Here is a 22,574-nt window from a genome sequence, read left to right as displayed (position 1 = left end):
ATAACCCGCGTTATACATAACCCGCTAACGCGGGTTATGTAATTTTGTTCTGCTATGATCGCTACCTTCATAGCCCATATGGATCATCAAAGAAAGCATTTTATTGTCTATATTAATATCTTTCTTTTAGTTAATTAATAAATTTATTATGGAAGGTAAGTAAAATTCACTAAATTACTGTTAATGTACATAAGTACGCTAGCTTAAAAAGACAGCCAAATCGTCTCCTGTAAGACTGAGTCTGACATCATCATGATTATTTTGTGCAGTCCGTGATTTTTCTTAGGTAGCTGTAGGTTCGACCAATCGATAAAAAGGGCATGCACATTCTTAGTCCTGTCAGTTTCTTCTCAGTTTCAGCCGCTGTAGATTTCGACCAATCGATAAACAGCTCGTGTAGATTTCAGTCTGGCTGTTTCTATAGAGCTATGAATTAACTATAAGTTTCCGTAAGAAATACATGTAGAGGGAATAATACTTGGGAGATGTAAATATGTAAGGCATGATTCGGTTATTATATATAGGATTTGAAATAATATATTTTGTTTTAATACAGTTCATCATATTTTAAAAACGTAAAATAAAAATAAAAGATGTTTTACTTTCAAGGAAGCATACAAATTAACGTCCAATAAGTCTAACACGAACGTCTGTGATAACACTAGTTCAAGACTCAATTTTAACAAATCAATGGTAAAAATTGTTAAAAACTTTTCCAATAAAACGAAGTTATTTTTAGGATGGCGTGCAAACCCAAACATATCAAAGTTATACAATTTAGCTCATCAAAATTAAAGCATAAAATGTCACAATCAATTTTAAATCCTGTTCTTTCAAATTAATGTTTACAAAACGAAAAATCTCAGTTTTGATTTGTATCCTGAATGTTAAAATTTAACAATGTATACAAGCCCAAAAGGACTGACATTTTCATTACATCTGATTGTCTTCATTGCTCGAAGTGAGGGATATCCAACGTCCGTGCATTGAAAACGCCAACAGGTTGGCTAATTTCACGTCTTCTTTTACGGAATATTTAATATACAGCAACAAAGTCAATTCTTTACTCACTAACCCAGCAGTATCAATATAAAATATCAAAATTCTTGACATGTTAACGGAATAAAACAAAATATATTATGCATTCATGGATAAAATAAGTGAGAACTATTGAAGAGAAGTATATTTGTTTGATCGTAAAATTGTTGTTTTAGTTTTTTTTTTCAATAAATGCAACCTGTATGAAAATTCATTCTCAACTATGACCAATGCAATAATTCTATGATTTGCGTTACATCTACATAAATCTCACCTAGATTAAAGAAGAAAGAAAGAAAAATAACTCTCGGTTGGCAAAAGCCCCCCTCCCTTTTTTCCAAGGACAAAAGTTCCCATATGTGCAGTAAATAAACACAATCTCATATTCAATTTATCTCTTAAGATTTTCAATGAATATCCACATGCATGCAAGACAAAAACATATTCATTTCTTCAAATTTAATAAATTAAATGTCTATATAAAGTGCCATGACAGAAAGAATTCAGATTTCATTAATTTATTGTACAAATATTATATTGCATACATTAGCTTTATAATCAGTACATTGGCAACAAATTACAGCAACAATAAACACACAGTCTTGCAAGAAAAAATATGATATCACAACAGGAGACCCTCTGGTTCCAGTAGGCCTGGCTACACGACTGGATATTCAAGTACATGGTACAATTTGTTAGTATTTTATCATTACCTCTACATTATTATCTGTTAAAATAGCAACATTTCATACTGATTGCAGCTCCTTCTATTATTTTTTTCAAAAAATTATTTCAAAGTCTTAGAAAATTTCATATTATTAAAGAACCTACTGCGGGTCTACAAGTAATTGTCTTATAACCTAGGCATAATATCTACACATAAAATGCAAACCAAGGTAATATCAACTTCTTTACTTTGTTTGAGATGAAAAATAAAATCACAACTTCAGTCTTCACTAACATGTGTCTCCTATTACCCTTCACACCAGTGACTGGTCAGGAATGTGTTTTATATACATGTATATATATCAGCATTACACCAGGGACACTCAGCCAATTTCTCACACAATTGTATCACATCTGTAACATGACTATCAAGAGAGAAATTGTATACATGTGGAAATTCAAGAATGGTTTTCTTCCTAAGTCTTGCATTCAACATGTGGGGATATTAGAGAGAGAAAAAATCATGGTGTTCCTATACATTTTGTCGGTGATACGAGTGGCAAGCATTTGAACTACGACATGACCAAAGCCCTGAGCACTGCAAGATCCCAATTTTCCATCACACAAACATTTACCCTTAAACTAGTATGCCTAATTAAGATAACAAATATTCTACTATAACAAAAAATTCAATTTGTTCAAGAAAATTATCACATAAGCAAATATAGCACATTTTCCATACAAATAAGACAGCACTTTGAAAATAAAAATAAAAGTTAAAAAACTGAACCGATGATAAGAAAATGACATCCTGATTCCCATAAGGCAAGCACCTGTATCATAAGTCCGCTGTTATAACCCAACCCTTCTATTACTGTACATAACACACTCCTTGTGAACTTGTACCCAATGTTGCTCACTGCCACTTTATATATGGTACTATACAATTAACAAACACATATCAGACTTTCTACACTTCTGAATTCTTGCTTCCTGCATGTGACTGCAGAAAGGTGGCACAAATAAAGACAAGTCAAACACCATTCTGTTTTGGTGAGCGACTCTGTGGAAGAAACAAATTAATAACAAATCACGTTGACCCAGGCTTGGAGCAGCAATGAGAGATCTGACTGTGAGTATTAAAATCTATTCAACAAAGAAGAGAAAAGTCTGAACACAAACTGTTTGGCAAACTCAAATATCTGTAATACACCAAAGTGTGGATTTCTCAGAACTGACAAGTGTGAGAATTGGAGAGTATGCAGAACAAATCTTAAAGCTGTGTGTCTTCTGAACATCTGGGTAATATTCACTGTCCAAATAAGTTGAGAGAAAGAAAACAACCCAACGTACATAGTTGTAAAAGGGTTGCACAATGCTGATGCAAAAATGCTAACTTCTGTGATGGGGTTAAACAGTTTGTGAGGGACACAGATGGAATTACTCATGACCACATGTCCAAGCTTCACCAATAAGCACTGTGTTCCTCATAAGAGCTAACCTATCCCTTCTATTCCAGGAAAAACAATAAATCATCAGTTTTCCAATAACAATGAAAGTTGAATAAAGAAAAAATATTTTGTAAACCTTTTCCAGAATACAAAGCAAATATAGAAGCATACCTAAGACTTGTAATCAATCTAGACCAGCCACCTAAACCATCCATCAATAATCAATTCTGTGCATTGCACAGTTAAATAATGCTCAGTTTTTCTTGGAGTTTAAAACACCCTTTTAACATCAGGCTTTGCTACTCTTCAAGAAAACAATTATGTTTATGATATCTATGAAATACTCAACTACATGCATCAAAATTGACAACAACAGTGTTACATATATAATATAGTCTCAAGGAGCTGTTCATCAGTCTTTGACATTTACATACCATGAACACCAAATTATTATGGGCATTTACAGTGATTATTGGTAGCTTAAAAGCCCAAAGATAAAAAAAAATCATCTTAATAAATAACATGCAATAACAATGATTTTATCCCTATCCAAAAAAGTACATCATCATTAAATGGCCTTTATAACATCCGACACAGAATATCGTGTCATATTTGACTTTTACAATAATTGAAGCAATGAACACTGTGACTAAGCCACAAATTCTCTCAGAATCACACATGATGAAATAAGTACAGAGCCCCGGGGGTGATGACAGAATGAAGTGGAGGGGGTGGGGCTGACTCGGAACCCTATCACAAGTGTCAGGAATGATGATGGTTATCAGCCCATGTGATTGCACATCAAGCCGGCATCAGAACGGTCGGTTGATTAACTGGTCGGAACTGGCCGTCCTGCCCTGTCTACTTAAATCCCCATATGACCTTCTGCTTTCCTGTGAAAAAAAAAAAGACACCAAATTTAAATCTATAGCATCTAGATAAATGGTAGCAAAAGGTCCTGCATTATGCCACCAATAGTTAAATTGCTAAAATCAAACTTGAAGTATTCAATGATTTATGCAATAAATCTAATGATGATCAAAATCTTCCGTGGAAATGAAGCTGTAAACCTCATAGAAGCAGTCTAGAATTCAACCATGAGCTAAAACTCCACACTAAAACTTTAGTTGGAGGGTCAGATACCTTTGAATGATCTAAATACTTTCATTACAAACTTAGTTTATCTGGTTGATTACTGCTTGTGTTGAGAACTGACATGGAGCTTGCCCTTTTCATACTGTAAATTAGATACGAAAAAATATAATTGCTTGTCAAAGAAAATGTATTTCAAAATGTTTTCAAAAAAACACATACACGTGTACATGTACCACCCTTTACCAGAGAGCTGAAAAAAGATAATTTAGTAAAAAGGAACCTGAAAACCTTCATTTAACACATGCAATGTCTACCATGTATATCCCATACTGTATGTACAAATTTAAAGTTCACAGTGATCATTAAGGACATCTCTTGAAATTTCTACCAACAACCATCTTTGTAATGCAAACAATACATGTCAAGAACCAAACATGTACTTATATATATAGGGTACATGTAATCTGGATTTCTTACATGGCTAAAACAAAAGTCCATCACCAATTACTGGCATTCTCTACCACACTCTGTCAAAAACTGTTTTACTTTTTATAAAATTCTTTTAATATTCACAATCATAAAAAGAGGAAGAACCAAAAACAAAAACATTAATGCTATCAACCCCTTAATTATCACTCTTTGAAGCAAGTGACAGCTACTTGTCATAAAGCTGAAAAGTAAATTCTTTGTTAAAAAAAAAATTGAAAGCTGGAAGGAAAAACAATGACTCTAGCTGCTCTATTTCTGCTGCTGAAGTGTGGGTCAGAAGGATTAAGAGTGTGGTATGATTATAATATTTTTAAAAAAATTATCATTAATATATTACCTGTTTACCACAATACAAACTGCTAGCAAATATCCAGACTGTAGTATTGTTACAAATCATTCAATTATACAAGTAAAGAAATATCGGGTTAAGAGAATTTAATACAAAAGCAGAGTGTCTAAAGCAGTAGTATAAGAGCTATTGTGGCAGGAGATGAAAACACAAACCCAGATCTAGAGTAGGAGGGGCCGCTAGATTCGTCCCAGTAACGGGGAATGGGAGTATCCAGGTAACCTGATAAACTCCAAATGCTGGGCAAGAAACAAAAAATAACGAATCAGAAGCGCCCCACTACCAGCACAAGGCAAGGCTAAGCAATCAGATGTCTCAAGTTCTCACGGGTCCTCTTACACAAAAAATCAAAGATACTAATTCGCCAAAAAAAATAAATATGGAAGATAAAAAAAACATGTGTCTAGTGTCTGACCACTGTACAAAACGGGTTCTTACCTGCCAGAATCCTCGCCCGGGGCCTTTCCCTTTAGTTTCTGCACCAGCTTAGCACTGGACCGTCGTATGGAGGCTCGCAGTTTGGTGAAGGACCCACTTCTCTTTAATTTACCCTTAGTGATTTACAGAGGAGGGGTTAATGCCCAGCACATATGCCTCAGTGTTCAGAAAATCTCAAAGCAAACTTTCCTCTAGTGCAGATATTACTTTTTGAAGGACTTATTATAAATTTATTGTTAAGAATTTGCTTCTAGGTTTGATACAAACATCAAAAGTGTTTTTGATTAGTTTTTGGTCTTAAGTGCTACTGAAGGGTTAATCTGAAACTGAGGGTTATATTTTCTTCCTGCACATGTAAAGCACAGTACAACATAAGAAAGGTTTAACTCCATTCATTGACACCAACCCTCTCCCTCAAAAAGCAGAATTATAAATAATATCAACTAAAACCATGCAAAATTTTGATAAGTAATGTAAATGAAAAACCATGTATTTCAATTATAAATGATTTACTTTACTCTATTAAATACTACATAGGAAAGCTAGTACCCACACTTTAAAAACTTTCTACAACTACGCTAGTCTAAAACCTTTCCAATATTACAGACAACATGCATGCAATGAAAAAATGTTAAAGAGATTGACACTGTTAACAGTGCAAGAGCAGGAAAGGTTTGATTTCTGTGACAGAATGTTAGCAGTGCACTATCAATGAATGGATTTTAATCCCTCTCTTCTAAAATGTTCCAATTAATCAAAGCAATTGTCTCCAACATTAATGACCAATGACCCAATGATAGATGACATGGCAATGCCCGCGACCATTACCTCTTCCCTGCCAATATCAGAAAGAGATGAGAGAAGAGAGAGTTAAGGTACATGTATTTGCATTCTTTTAGTAAGTTTGGTGCAGGGCAGTTTAAGTGAGGCTGAGTTAGGATGTACTGAGTGGGCAAACCTTGATTATTTGGAACACTTTTTTGTGACGCCTGTGCTTTACTCACCCCCTTATAGGGCCCCATTAGCCCTATATATACTTACGTCTTCCGTGTCACCGTTATATGACGACACATTTTCCATGGAGTTCCTGAGCCCCCGATCTTTACTGGCTGACCGGCGCCTCCCCTGATTGTTGGGGGGTAAGTGGTCTTTAGAATAGTCAGGACCCAAGACCTGGGTCTGTTTGACCACATCCAGGGCCTAGCAGAAAACCAAAATCAGATCAAGCCCCTGGACTTAGAGCATCCACATTACCCTCCCCATTTCCTTACCCCCTCTCCTGATACCTCAATCAATGGTTTATAAAAATTCAAATCATTAGTCTAAGATGCTGAAGCCATCCGCAAAAGAAATAATTTCCAGGGACAATTCCTAGGTTAATAGAAAAATCTGTACACAAAAGAATTGTACTCTTACTAAAATGTTAACATACAATCATTGTCTGTACCTAGGAAAGGTCCAAATTATTACAGAATATTAAAAGAAAAGAAAAAAGAAACTTAATGCTGCAGCCAGCAGATTGAAATACAAATCAATAACAATAACATTTAAATTAAAACGTTTCAGTAAAGAATCAATTGAAATTAAAAAATCAACTTTGTATGGGAGAACTGTATGTTAGCCTTGCCTTGTAAGAGTTTGGGGTGACAGCATCTACAGGCCTACCAGATAAATAATCCCTTCAATGCAGTATATATACAGACTCGGCTAATGTAACACGAGATCCATAATATCAAATATATATATATATTTCAGGTAATCTTCATGCAGAGATGTTGATACTGATATAAATTCATCACAACAGTGAGTTTTACCATAAAAACCCTGTGACTCCATATCACTCCTCTAGTGCAGCAAACTAAATACTAAGGATATAAGAAGGTGTCCAAAGAAGATCAAAGTTAACTCACACTCTTTTTGGATCTCATTGCACATTCCTCCAACATCTCCGCTGCTTCATACTTCCCCTGTCTTCTGTACAGCGCTCCCAGGTTCTTCAGCGTGGTCGTAACAGTGGGGCTGAAATATACAGAACCATGCCATGAACTTATTTGTGATGCAAAACCAGCTTAAATAAAATTTTTTAAATATTTGCAATTTATATTTCTTTCAAAATTTACATGTATCTACATGTATTTACAAAGCATGAAAATTTAAACTTCCAGAGGGATGTGGCAATGGGGTTTGTATTTAACATTTCTAACACTGGAGGACTTTTGCTAGTGTTGATGTGGGATTTCTTTTTCTTCAGTGTTTGTTTGTTAACTTTGTTTTTGTTTGTTTTTTGGGATTTTTTTTTCAACCATTACCTATCCACTTTGGCAGCTTTATGCCAGCCACCATACTCTGGCATTGGAGATCCTTCCTTACTTTTCCCCTGAAAGAAAATTTCTGGTTAACATAGGTTTGGAACTTTTAAATCAAAAACATACTCAAACAAAAGTTTGTCAGTAATGTGTATAGTCATGTTTAATCAGCTGAACAGCAAACTTACTTTATTCTCCTCCCGTTCTTCAGCTTGCATCCATATAGGTTTATTGTCACCTAAAACAGCATCATCAGTTGTAAAACAGACTATATTCATCTCCTCATCAACATTTTTATCCCAATTGATAGTTCTACTTTTACACTATTGAACACAATTAATTTTGACAAAAAACTTACCATCTACTTTTCCAAATTCCTTTTCATGAGCTCTTGTTAAGACATCCTTATAGAGGCTTTCTGCTTGCTTATATTTTCCTTGTTTGAGATATGCTGATGCCTATAAAAAATTCAGGGGAAATTAATTCAATTCCTGGTACAAGTCATTTCGAAAAATAAAAAATATCTCCTTTTCATAAAATCAATTCTTCATCCATAAAAGAAATCAAACAATGAACTAAAATATTAAATAGGTTGAAAATTCAAAATTTTTTACAATATTATTCAGTAGTACATGTACTTTTTAAGTAGTACATGTACTTGTAAGATGAGCAGAAAAGATGGAATATATAAACTAATGTGTTTTGAGACTGAAAAATTGTTTGGATTTGCGATGAAAGCATATTATGTTAACCATAAAGGTATCATCTAGATTAGAAGGAAATGCAATTATTGGGTATTTCAGTTACCATACAAGAAGCTTTATTTTCCTCTATAAAAGAATGAACATTATCTGACAGATACCATGCTTGAAAACGAAATCTCTATACTAATGCAGGGAAAACAGCATGCAGAATCTACATGCAATATATGTATGTATCAAATTTATATGGCATTCAGTATAGTTAATGATATATTGCTTTATAACTACCATCTAAGAGGTATATTGTCTGATATTTGAACACAGAGATTATGAAGTAAACTACTACATGACTTCAATACTCGGAGTATTCTACACTCAGTAACAATTGTATTTCACAAATTCTTACCAGATTATTTTTTGTTTTGGAAACATTAGGGTCATCTGTACCTAACATTTTGAGGTATATATCTAAAGCTCTTCTATAATAATGTTCCACCTGCAAAAGCAATGGATCACAACACCAATCAAAATGAGGCATGCAAAATCAAAAAAATATATGAAAGAAAAAAAAATACGTCTGTGGTTTGTTCAAGAATTCTGAGGGTAATATAAGACATTCAAGGGTAAACTTAAAATTTGGGAATTGGTCAAATCTAATAACACCAATGTGAATTTCATAAATTAGAAAAGTATCTAGAAATCATGAGAATTGCTTGCTCAAAGCTGCAAAAATCTGGAGAAAAAAAATAAATCAGCCATAAAAATACAAGTATGTGGCTGCAAGAAGGAAATTGCACTAAAATGGAAAACTAAATATAGCATGCACAACTAACTAAAATTGTACAAACTCCCATGATTTCATTCATCAGACACAAGTTCAAACCACAGAGGGGAACCAAATGATAAACAACCCAGAGTTCGGTGTTTGGTGGACCAGTCTTACCAAGTTGTTCTTAGTTTTAGCAACATTGGGGTCATCTGGTCCCAATTTGGTTTCATATATATCAAGAGCTCGCTGATAATATTGCTCAACCTGGACAGCATGTCAAAGTTTTTAAAACAATTGCATGAAAATTGTAATGTTAAAATAAATTCAAAAGTTTTATGATTACTCGTAAATGGGCAGCTATGACAAAATGTTGAAAATTATCAATTTCTTTGCATCTTATTTCAAAATTAAAATACAGAAATAGAAAAAATTTAAAACATGATTGTACTTTTTTCCTTGGATATCTTTTATTGAATATTGAAAAGCCATCAAACTTACCTCTTCATATTTTCCTTGATTTTGACAAAGTAAGGCTAGATTATTTAATTGCTTTGCAACATCTGGATGATCTTTTCCTAAAACCTGAAACAGAAGAGTACACAATTCCATATACCAATATGTACGAAAGTGGCGGAGTGGAGTATTTCACAAACTTTAACAAATTCTTATGGATTTACGTCTTAGAAATACAATGTTCAAAATTTGCTGTTTAATAAAATGCTTCTAAATTTCATTTTTCTTGGGAATTTCTTTTATAAACTCTGCATATTACAAATCTATACAAGTAGTAAAGCATTTCCTTTCCTTACCTTTTCTCTTATTTCTAATGCTCTTTTACATAGAGGTTCTGCTTCTTTATATTTTCCTCTCTTTCCATATAGAACAGCTAAATTATTCAAGGTGGCAGCAACCTACAAAACAGGGATATGCCATACATTTGAACGTATATCTCAACAAACTAAAGCTTAAAACAGTAAATGTCCTGTCATTTTAATAAAGTTCATTTTTTAAGCATTCCTGATTATTGAGTTAATTCCATCTTGATTGAACATGTTCAAGGCAATTTATAAACAGCATGTTATATAAAATATTCTTGAGTATCTAATTCACAGACTTCAAATTCAGTGATTGTTTTGTTAGTTATCTCCTAATCAACATTATAAAATTATCGAACAAGGTTTACAAACTAAAGTCAAATAAAAAAAAATTTTCTTTTAAAAAATGTCTCCACTGTCATAGCTGTGTACTGGACACTGAAGAGTTCCAAAAATCCATTAATAGTTTCAAAAACACTAAATGAAATATCATCATTGAAAATACAGGGACATGAAAAAAAATAACGTCCAATTATAACAGCAAAATCTATATAATAAAAAAAAAATAATAAAAGAAAAATTCATGCAGCTCTGGTTTGTTGGGTGTAAAACATATAACAGTGGTGAAAAGCCATGCAGCCTAAGGCTACATATTCATATGAACTTACTTTACCCTATATATTATATTGTCATTTGATATCATAATGTACATGTGCTATCATCAATTCTTCAAGTTTTGATTTAATAGCTTAAATTATATATATACATGTATATCGATATTTTTTTCTCATTATCGAGGAGGAAAATCTGCTTTATTTAAAATCTTTTTAATAGGATAATATAACCTTAGAGCATATTCTATATCAGATAACCAATAACTGTTTAGACATGGTTGTTATGATACACACTTAAACAGAAATGAGCCACATTTCGCCAAGAGTTTTAAAAATACAGAAATTATATAGATCCTAAACCTTATCAGTAACTTTAAAAAGAACCCAAAGCAAATTTAGTTATTCTGTATTACTGATTTTACATGCAAACTTTAACTATTTAGAAGACCAAACTCCAAAATAAAAGATGCGGTATGTGACTGAATAAACACAACACTGATTATGAAGGATTTTCATGCATTATTGAACTCACGGCCGGGTGATCGAGGCCAAGCGTTTTCTCTCTGATGCCAAGAGCATCATTCAGTAAATTGGCCGCCTCCTTATATTTGCCTTGGTCTCTGAAATGGCATGACTTTTCATTAAACCTACGAGTCAAGACTCTTAAATCTTTGATGCAAAGAAAGTTCCAACTCTCTGGAATTTCCTTCACATTATCAAGCTAACGCTGCAGTCACATATAACAGAAGCTCAAATCCAACATAGACTCTTCCTTGTCTTCATATTATTAACAAATTAAGGCAAAAATATCATTGATGTCAATTCTAAACAATTTTAAAGATTTTTTAGAAATCCTGGGGAGTCATGCCACAGTATGAGAAATGATATTCTGTCATGTGTGACCACAGCCATGCCTGATTGAACACTCACTGCTGGATGATCAGAACCCAGAGTTTTTTCTCTAATTTTTAAAGCATCTTGTAGTAGATTACCAGCCTCTTTAAATTTGCCCTGGTCTCTGCAAAAAGAATGCTAAACATCTACATACTCTTCCTTTACAGAAATAACCTGAATATATGCATCATTATATACAGGTATATTTCTCAAAGATGCTTAACAATCAATTTCAAGGTGAAATTCAAAATATAAAATAATCATGTCATTAAATTTTCAATATTATGATATACAAACCGACAATTTCATTTCTAAACATAAATGTGTGAAAATTTTTAAAAAAGTTTAAAAGGTTCAATATCATGCATAATTCATGCTAGGCTATTTATTGCTACATATTTCTTTTACCCATGATGGCTTTCTATTAAACATATATTAAAACAGATTACAATTAAAACAATCTCTCAAAAATTCATTTAAAAAGTATGTGATCATGCTATATGGTATTTATTCTACTTCCATGGACAAAAAATTATGTATGATATAAAATATTGAAGAAATGCAGAAGTAAGGCAATGACTGGAGATGCAGCAATGAGAGAGATCAAGACACTAACCTGTATACAAGAGCTAGAATATTTAACATGGTGGCAACATCCGGATGGTCATGGCCACTGGTTTTTTCTAGATCCTCTAAGGCCTGCTTACAAAGCGGTACCGCCACTTCGTAGCGGCCCTGAGAGGCGTATTGGATGACTAGGTTATGGAGCGTGCGTAGGCGCGCAGGAATTTCATACCCTCCACTGGCAGCCTGAGCCATGGCACTGGGTTGTGAGGGGGACAGGGCTGAAATAAGAACATACAGGTGAACCCCAGCATGTACCGGGTACACAAAATACACACCAGATGAAAAGCTTCACCATAAAAAAATTGAGCGACAATTTCCGTTTATAGCTTTGCATTTACAGTATGACTGTGTATGTGTGGGAATGTAGTCAGTGGAAGGTGTGGGTGTCATACATAGGAAAACTTACCTTCTCTAAACATCAGAATACTATGATATTGTTGTGTAAAAGGACAGAGTGACCATAAGGAAACACAATGTTTTAAAAACCCGCATGATAATCAACTATTTAATAGCAGCGATTAAATTTTTTAATCCTTAAAAATGATCACAAGTCTAGAACATTGTAAAGTAATGAAGTTTTAATGTCATTGTTTGACGGATTGGGTAAAAGACAGGTTGTACAAGATACGCTAATAGTGAAAGAAGGAACTGGGTTTCATATTCGGCCTCACCTTCACCTCCCAGATATATATCTGGGTCATTGGCTACTCGGTACCTCTGTACGATCTTGTCAAGATCAGTCTCATTACTAAGTTTCATATCTACATAAAAGGTCAACAATTCCCTTCGTATTATTAACATGGTTTGCAACAGCATTTAAAGAGGTAATAAGGTTAATAACATTTAATGATGTATAAATTGATGTCACCGATCTTCTACTGGGGATAGAGCGGGTAATTAGTCTCACCTTCTTGCTGTGGAGGTTCATCATCGTCATCTGGAAAGCCGAGATCCAAGGACTGTGTAGATTGGTCGCTTTCTTTTTCTCCCTCTGAGGTCTGCAATATTACAAGATATTTTATCTTACTCACACTACAAGAAAATTATTATGATAAGCAATACACCTAAACAGTTTTTTCACTCCATCACTGAATTTTTGTGATGAAATTAAATAATTAGAATTCAATTCAATCAGATTTAAAATAATATAAAACTTAATGTTAGGTGAATATCTACATCCTCATTGTTAGAATCAGCAGGTTACCAAACTTATCATTCTAGATACGGGTTTCATAATAAATTCATCTGTTTAATTGATTTTCCACACAGTCTGATAGAAAAGGCTAAACTATATGTAAGCTAAATATACTATAGTGACTGACTGAAACCTGTGACTGTTGATTGGGATCTGTGGAATCGTATTTTCTCATCTCATTCATAAATGTCAGGTGTTTTTGTTCCTCCTCTAGCGTGGCTACCCTTTGTTCACTTCCTTGTAGTTTCTGTTGCGTGTTGGCCAGTTCATCTCGTAGCCAGGCGTTTTCTTGACATAGACGTCTCACTTGTGCTCGTAATTTTTGTTTTTCTGCTTCCACGTGTTGAAGATGATTTGCTAATGCCATCATGACCTGAATAAATGAATATTATATATTTTCAAGTACATGGTATAATTTCATTACAGATTACACACAGAATTCTTGATAGGTAAATATTAAGTTTCATTTATTTAAGAATTTGAGAAAATGGTCTCAAGGGTGCTAGAGTCTATTGTCTTCAAAATAATGACATATAATAATGTCACACAAAATGAAACACCAACAAAATCCCTTCAGTCAAAGAGAGATAATTTAAATTTGTTGTTTTCAGTTTGCACATCAAATAAAACTGCTACACCCATCAAACTTAATCAGAAACATTGATCATTTCAGATGCTGAGGTAGTGAGTGAAATGTCATAACCCCAAAGATCTGCAGCTCAACACAGATCCCTGTCAGTAGTGAACATCAAACAAAGCAACAAGGCAGCAAGCCCATGTAACTCTGCACAGGGATAGCCTTGAAAGACATGTCCCCGCTTTTGATAGCAGCTTCAACTGATAGAACAGAAATTGTGTGGGACAGCAGTTCTGAATGTTTAATGAGATTATCCCTACTCAATTGCAAAATGAATACAACTCACAGAAAAAGTTTGCAAAATAAACATGAACAAAAGGACAAAAAAAACTTGTTAGAATGGAAAATCTTCCCTATTGAATTCTACTTTGCCCTAACAATCAACTGATATTGGTGTAGTACTTCTCTTGACATGGGAAATACAATGTCAAGTACCAGGTAGTCATCAATTGTCTTAACAGGAAATTTACACTGCCATTTATCAAGTTCAGAGTTTTTCTGTTATGCACTATTTCTAAAATATCAGCATCTGACAAGTAAATCTCTTCAAACTGAATTGACAAATGATTGCAGATAACAGTAGATCTTAAGCAGTCTCCTGCTGTGGTGACTTTCAATACGATTGTTGCTCCAAGCAGCTCCGTCTTCTGTTGGATGTCCTGGTGTCTGCTTGATAAGAGACCCAGGTCATCAGCATAATAACTCAACCTAACTCTTCATCAGCAACCTAACTCTTCTATGCATAAATCTAACAGTCTGAGAACATATAAGGAATATAGCCCATCTATTTATTTTCTATACATCATTAGAAATAATCTAAATCTGAGGAGGATTGGTATCAAAATGACCTTTGCAAGAATTGGTTGATTTTAAAATACAAATTGGACACCTTTGCTTCTAAGCCTGTTTACAATGTAGTGATGGTCTTGTGAAAGATAAAGATTTAACATGAAGATGCATACAAAAAAAACCAGCTAACAGATCATTATGTTATTCAATCCTTTGCATATTTAACCAAATCAGATAATACCCACACAAAAATCTTGTAAAAGTATTGATTTATTTCTGTTTAAGTCCAACAAGACTACAGTTATTTGTTTGATGTTTGTACACACAAGACCCTTATATGGTTCACAAAGAGACCGAAACATACCAATGTAATTGCAATATTGATCTACTTTAGTGCCACTAGGTAGAAAACCAAGCAGCAAATGATGATTTATCATCAAAAATGGTCTGAATCCTCTGCTCAAATAACCACACAAAACCTTCCAGCACTTGCTTGAAAATTCCATCAAATATGTTTCCCCATTTGTTCTCATGAATTATCACTTGTGGTAGTAACCTTATACTCCTGATAGACCTCTTATTGTGAAATTACTTAAGAAATTCTAAACTGGGCAAGTTAATTACTGTTTGGTCTTAATTTTTCATCAAAAAATAAAGAAAACTTAATCATGATACTGGACTAAAAGAAACAGAAAAAAAAAATCGAGTTCTTTTTTAAGGATATATGGAAATAAGAGAAATGAAAATATTATTAACAAGAGTATGGACAACTATTCCAGGTTTGGAATTGTAGGGCACTCACCTGTGCTTCACTGAGACCTAGTTCTATTGTTTCCAGAGACTTCTTGAGGCGGTTTGTCTTCTCTTCCATCAAGTTGGTGTCCTCATTTTCCTTCTTGATGGTCTTCATGGAGGAGAGTAATCCATTGAGAATCTGGTGGTGTTCATTCTTCAGCGTGTCCAGGCCCTGTATAATGGTCTTTGTGCCACTGATGATCTCCTCTTGAGATAGGGAGGTCATCTTTCCAATTTCTTCTATCTTTTTACTGCAAGACAAAAAAAGTCATATGAATTAAAAAAAATGTACAACTATCAACCCTCCATCAAATTAAATAACAAATCTACAAGTTTATCTCTCTTTAGTAATTACAGCATACTTTCATGTTCACTACTTCACCCCCAAAAACACAGACAGAGCATAGCATCATTGCATAATGCTTGGCCAGATTCTCCCCTTTGAAATTAATTTTTCCCTTCCTTTGGCAAAAGGGGTACACTTTCTTTGATGTCATTTCATTGAAACGGCCTCTCATTACACATCTTTGTGGAGGCAATCACAACAGCATTGGTCATTAACCATCATAAGGCACTGACGATAATGATAGCCTGTCAATGTCGTAAGCTGGACCTGTCCGATCACTTCACCTTACTCTATACATGGATTTATAGATCTATACATTGGCCCTTACTACACTTAAAAACTTTTTTTTTAAATCTTGCACACAGGAAACCCCATTACAGGGGATTTACAGACAGAGAGGCTGCAATGGCTTCATTGTAAATAAATCAATATTGTGGCTAACATTTCTAGAACCTTATCAGAATGTGTTAGAGCTCAGATTCTGGCCATTGATGACTTTGGTGAACAGGTAAACACAATTATACCTTTCCTTAATTACAACGAACATGCACAACAGCCTGTAACAGGAGGCAGTTTTATATTGCAGAACTGATCCACTACAAAATTGCATGCAGAGTTATTTTCTGTTAATGTGTATCAAATTAAAATAATTTTCATTTCTTAAAATGCTATCAACCATGCTATGCAATTGATATTTCTCTAGACAATTCATTTTATGAGTTTCAAACAATACCAGGAAATACAATGCAAATACTGCATTACAGCAAGCTTCATCAATAAAAGTGGTATTGATTTTTACCACACTTATTATTGCTGTATTATCAAGACTGTCAGTCTGTCAACTTCTCAGTCTCTTTTAGTATGTTTCCAACATTAGCATTAACAAATCACTAAGGAATACAATCAATTATATAACTCAGGCATATATGAATGATGTTACTGTATTAACCCACTTCACACCTTCCATACTTATCATTTCTAAAATAACTTCCATAAGGGAAGTTTCCAACTCAAATAAAAAAAAATTCAATCAACAGTCAACAAAAACTCTTGTAAATTATGTATTACCAATTTTTTAACTTGACACATTTCATCAATTAATCACTAAAAGTGTAGTTGCTATATGTTGATGCTGATGCTCATCTTGGATGAAAGACAATTGAAACTATACACAACTTAACCTTATGAATTGCAATTTTCTAACAACACTCTAGTATGGCAGATATTTTTTTCTTCTTTTAACAATTTGCAAGCATATTCCTGAATACTGTATTCATTGACAGAAGCAAAAACCTCTACCTTTAATAAATAAGATCCCAACTACCACCAGGACAATTAATTTTTCAAATAAAATAAAATCAACTTTTAGAATGCATAAACATATTAATCAAGTATATTGGTACAAGTATATTACCCAACTGCTATAGCAGTTGAAGAAGTACTAATAACAATAATTTATCTTGGATGTTTCATTCAGTCCCAGCATCTGATGACATCATCCCCATCATAATATATGCTAGCAAGGTTTCAACACTTTTCTCGCTAAACAAAGAACAGAAACCAGTGAAAACTCTACAATTCCTGGCCTCAACTTACATTCTGTAGGCTTTTATGGTGTCCGTCTCCATTTTGTTTGAGAATTTTAAAATCTCGGACACTTGTTGTTTCTCGGATAAAAATCCTCCATGATACAAGTCCTCTACAAAACTAGTTAAGTCCATTGTTGTATAGGGGTCTCAGGGTTATCAATACAGCTTCAACAAGTGTCTACCCCTCGTGAATTCAGCATAATTCCTATGTAAACCATCAGTACAAAAATTTGGCCGTAAAATCCATTCAAACGACAACACTCCAGGTCAGAAACAACCAAAAACAACAGCAGTAAGCCCAGACACAACCCCTTTCATTATTCAATATGGATTAACCCTGTACTATATATAATCAATATGGCAATTTCATTGGCTTTTTCTCCTCAGCATGTTGAAATGAGCTATTGATTTTGGTGTCTATTGATCCGGGACTTGGCCTGATGCATGCACTGATGTCATCCCTCATAATTTATGAATAAGGCATCTCTAAAAAGGGAAATTACTTGTGCCTGGTGCTCATATTCTGACAAATACTTGTTAACATCACCACCATAGGCTATGTACAACATTGGCAGCTAGACCATATCTTGTTTTCTCTGTCAAGAAAAGGAGCTGTGTGTTGAAAAATCAAACCATGAAAAGAAATTTCTGTAAAATTTCCAGCAGCACAATAATCATTACCTTAACTGTACAATTGTTTTTCCAAAATGGTCTTTTCAAGATCTAAAAGGCGTGTTTCTTGTTTCTTTCCCTCAGGTAGACCAGTTTTGACATTCATTGCTTGAGCAATTTAGAAATATTTATGGTAGAAATATGGCCGCTGTGAAACAAGGTACCATGAGCTGTATCATTAATTGCTCCTCAAAGTTATTTAACTGTTGACAGTACATACACAATAAGCAAATAAATATATCTATAAAAGAGTTATAACAATAGAGAACTAATCTCTTCAGATTGGATATTCTCTACACCAGTAAACCTAATCTTAATTTTTATCTAAACACCTACTTTTATATTTAAGTTTATATTTGTTGTGGGTGGTGAAGTCATCATGCAGATTTAAACTGTTACCTTTGAGTGATTGTCCATTCCCACACTGCATTTAATTCAACAACACGCTTAATTTACCACCTAACTATACACAACCTGAGCAGAGGAAAACTCAATACAAACACAGGGTTTAAACTACATTAAACACCAACATATGTTGACAAAGCATCTGTGATTTGACAATGACAAAGTTTGTGTACAAGACTGAAGTAGTGGGGGAAAAAAGAGAGGAAAAAGTCAATACCGTTCTTCTTCGTCCATGACTTGTTTTAATTTTCTGTCTTTTCTTGTTCTCTGGATAGCTATCAGAAAAACATTCCCTAAAATGTTAATAAAGCAAGCATAAGTCATTCAAAGTGAAACAAGCAAATTAGTGCAACTGGCAAAATCATGGTATATAAATTTATTCAACTTTCTTTTAAGGGAGTGGGTGCATAAAAGGCTACATTTTGTTTCAAGAAAGTCAACAAACATGCATGTACTAGTATATCTTTCTTTACTTTGATTTATGAACTAGAAAAAAAAACATTTCAATTTTACCACACAAAGTAATAAAATCTATACAGATAAGCTTCTTTGGTCAGAGTTCCTTTAATACCGGTAGTTTGACTTTTATAGAGAAGTAACTGTATTAATCTTATAGAACATTAGGTTTGAACATGTTTTATTGAATAATACACCTACTGATCAAATTCTGAAATGTTTTGTGACTTAAAATGCTGTAACTGTGGCTAATTAGCAGCACTGAAATAGGGTTGATATATATTCAATAATACAGAAATCATTGTTAAGTTCAGATAACATTCAATGTTTTGTTTTAATATTACATGTACTGGACAGGTATTTATCAAAAAGTTTGAGGCTAATACATGCAATATTAACATTTCTGTTCTTGCAGCAAAAAAAAATCTTGGAAGTGCATCACTTGATTCCAGCATTCAACATCACTGTTATATGAATATGCAAGCATTCAGGTATCTATGATAGGTATGACACAGCAAATATCATTTTATAAAATATGTAAGTTTCATATCAACAGTCTTTATATTGAGGCCTATATATATAAAGTTAGAATTAAGAACTCATTCAAGATTTGTGCATTGATTGCAGGTCAACAGACAAATCTGTTTAGCATCAACTGATTTTAAAAATAACATAATACATAAAATTAATAATAACATATGATTAAAAAGTCTGGTCAGTGGTGATCGACTAAATATATCAAGCAATTCATTAAATTAGGAATGAAGTGTGGGACAAATTTTATGGAGGATTATGCTGTAAAATTGTTATAAAGTTTAGTTTCAATTCATAGAGACTTTATCTCTATTGCAAGTACACTTTAGACCTGTCTTAGCTCATCTATGGTCATTGGAGGATATATACATCTAAATGGCTCAATGTACTAAACAAACATTTATGTATGATACATTAGACATACTTTTAAAAGTTACATCAAGTGCAATACTCCTATTTCTATAATCAGCATTCCAAATAATAAGGACTCCAATTGATGGAAATGGAATGATATGCTGGTTCCAAATTTAACATTTGCGAACTCACTGTATTTGTTCTAATCATACATTTGCTTGTACATCATGGACTTGCATTAGCTGACAAATATCATTTAGTGCAAAAGGCACTGAAATATTTATGATAAAACAATTTATTCAGCCATTGTTTTTTTCCTCTACCATTTACACATCTATTCATCACTGATATCAGGACACTATTATATTTCCTATTTTTATGCCTATTTCATGGTACGTTATTCTTCAGTATCAAATCATAACAAATATGTCTGTCAGTGTTATATATTCAGTGGTGAGCAATTCAGCATATTAATGTATAATTATTTTGTCATGAAAATAGAATGTCAAGTTTAGCAACGATCACCTCTTGACTTGTCACGTCTGATTTAAATAATAATGCCTTTTAGTATAGTACCATTTATTTGGTAATTGTTAAACTGTATCCTATTTGTGAAATGAAATGACGTCTCTATAACAGTTTACAACATGGATAAAATGCTATAAATTTTAGAACAGTACTGATTGAATCAATGTAATGCGAGTCAACCATACTGACAGCAGTATGTTTTTAACTAAAAACAAAATAAGTCAATGTATGAGTGGTATATCAAATAGTATGGCCACACAAAGTTCGAGCCTTCCTTAACAAAGTATCTCCCGACAGCAATAAAATTATCAATGATTATGTCTTTCTTTGTGCACTGTTGTTGTGTATCGCTAGCAAACGCCATCAAAAGAGAATAAAGCGTTAACTTTCACAAACCTAAATACCTGTAATTCAGGAGACAAGAGGCAGGCAGTTGACCAGCTTGACGTGTTCAACCTTCTGTCGGTGTTGACAGACCCATCCTCGCTGCAAAATGGTGACTTTAAGAGGGATTTACAACTAAATCTTGGTAACTATTGATTCGATTTAATTGGATAATGGAGTGTGAGCTAAAAGAGGATGAAAAAGTTCACAGCTGACTGTCATATACAGAACTTTTCACACCTCCCAGTCATCGTTGCATCTCATAACATGGCGGAATGATCAGAAAGTCTCGTCAGCTCATCCGTGTAAAATTCAGCTTGAAATTTTGTAGTCGGATAGAAACGGATATTTGCAAATAGAGAAAAGGGGTCTACATTAACATTCGGATCGAAATGTTGGCAAGTGTTCTAAATACACAAATCAATTATACATACGATATTTATTTTATCTATATTTTTAGTTTCTCAAAATAAAATTAAACAAGAGGCCCATGGGCCACATCGTTCACCCCAGCAACAATTAATTTAATCAAGGACATTAATGTAGGAAAAAAGTATCCTGTATTAAAAAGTTTTCAAAATTTTCTCCAGATATTCCTATGTTAAACATTGGGCCCCTTTTGTAACTGGATGAGTTCATAGTCATATCACATCTTCAGTATTACAGTTTTCCGAAAGAACTTAAATATTCACATAAATAATAACCTACACTAAACTTTTTGCGGCATAGGAATTGTCCAGGGTCACAATCTAAACAACTGAGAATCAACAAATTTCAAGATGCGTGCATGTTATTAATATTTGGGCTTTAAAGAATCATTTTTTTCTGTGTAAAAATTAACCTCCGCCCCACTGCGGCCCCACTCTACCCCCATGGCTCATGATTTGAACATACTAACTTGAATTTATACTACCTGAGGATGCTTCTACTTAAGTTACAACTTTTCTGGCAAATTGGGAAAAAATGTTTGAAGATTTTTTTCTACATACTAGTATTCATTTGAAAAAAAAATTGACCCCCTCCCATTGTGGCCCCATCCTACCCCGGGAATCATGATTTGAACAAACTTGAATCTGTACTATCTAATGATGCTTCCACAAAAGTTCACAACTTGCCTAACCAATTGGTGTTTGGGAAGAAGATTTTTGAAAATTATTCTCAGTATATTCCATTGAAAAAAAATTGAACACCCATTGTGACCCCAACGTACCCCCAGGGGTCATCATTTGAACAAGTTTAAATCTACACTACCTGAGAATGCTTCCACTAAGTCACAGCTTTTCTGGCCACTTGCGCTTTGATAAGATTTTTGAACATTTTCTGTACTTAATCCTATGTTAAAACTTGACATCCCCCCCCCCCCCCATTGTTGCACAACCCTACCTTCCATACAAGTTTGAGCTTTTCTTACCAAATGGTTTTTGAGAAGAAGAATATCTTAAAGTACCATCAATTTTTCAATAATTCTTAACTATCTCCCCTTGAAAGGGGACATTGCCCATCATTTTAAGAAACTTGTATCCCCCAATCGCAGCTTCTCGGGCCTTTCCGACAAGCTCGGAAAAACACCTCAAATGTACTACCTACGCGTCCTTGACAACCCCCCTTTTTATAAAACTTGATATAAATACAACACAT

The 22,574-nt window shown here is 33.8% G+C and overlaps 1 protein-coding gene across 14 annotated transcripts; it reads right to left on the bottom strand.

The window, feature by feature from the left end:
* Positions 1-1,482: 1,482 nt before the first annotated feature.
* Positions 1,483-21,232, bottom strand: LOC105340617 (kinesin light chain). Of its 14 annotated transcripts, none has more exons than XM_066087340.1 (19): positions 20,949-21,232; positions 18,898-18,973; positions 15,676-15,919; positions 13,575-13,820; positions 13,160-13,250; positions 12,242-12,470; positions 11,264-11,351; positions 10,112-10,213; positions 9,801-9,884; positions 9,477-9,566; positions 8,191-8,290; positions 8,021-8,070; positions 7,836-7,903; positions 7,437-7,545; positions 6,568-6,726; positions 5,527-5,639; positions 5,244-5,327; positions 4,329-4,392; positions 1,483-4,048 (listed from the first exon to the last, which is right to left on the bottom strand). In XM_066087340.1, exons 2-19 carry the CDS (start codon positions 18,912-18,914, stop codon positions 3,968-3,970), a joined length of 2,019 nt encoding a protein of 672 aa, XP_065943412.1. In that variant the 5' UTR covers positions 18,915-18,973; positions 20,949-21,232; the 3' UTR covers positions 1,483-3,967. The 14 variants fall into 14 exon arrangements, with proteins under 14 accessions (XP_065943412.1, XP_065943411.1, XP_065943414.1 ...); XM_066087339.1 differs by having other exon boundaries at positions 20,957-21,232; XM_066087342.1 differs by having other exon boundaries at positions 18,898-18,955; positions 20,957-21,232.
* Between the last annotated feature and the right edge of the window lie 1,342 nt (positions 21,233-22,574).

Source organism: Magallana gigas, chromosome 6 (assembly GCF_963853765.1).
Source record: "Magallana gigas chromosome 6, xbMagGiga1.1, whole genome shotgun sequence".
Lineage (NCBI taxonomy): Eukaryota > Metazoa > Mollusca > Bivalvia > Ostreida > Ostreidae > Magallana > Magallana gigas.
Note: the sequence above shows the minus strand (reverse complement) of the source record. Positions and strands in the feature narration are given on the sequence as shown.

Bases quoted from the DNA above. Each gene is read 5' to 3' on its own strand.
- LOC105340617 (XM_066087335.1), bottom strand. From the start codon at position 17,735: ATGGACTTAACTAGTTTTGTAGAGGACTTGTATCATGGAGGATTTTTA. The intron at 15,920-17,610 runs GTAAGTTGAGGC...TTTGTCTTGCAG, and splicing joins ACCATAAAAGCCTACAGAAT to TAAAAAGATAGAAGAAATTG. The intron at 13,251-13,574 runs GTCAGTCACTAT...GTAATATTGCAG, and splicing joins ATCAACAGTCACAGGTTTCA to ACCTCAGAGGGAGAAAAAGA.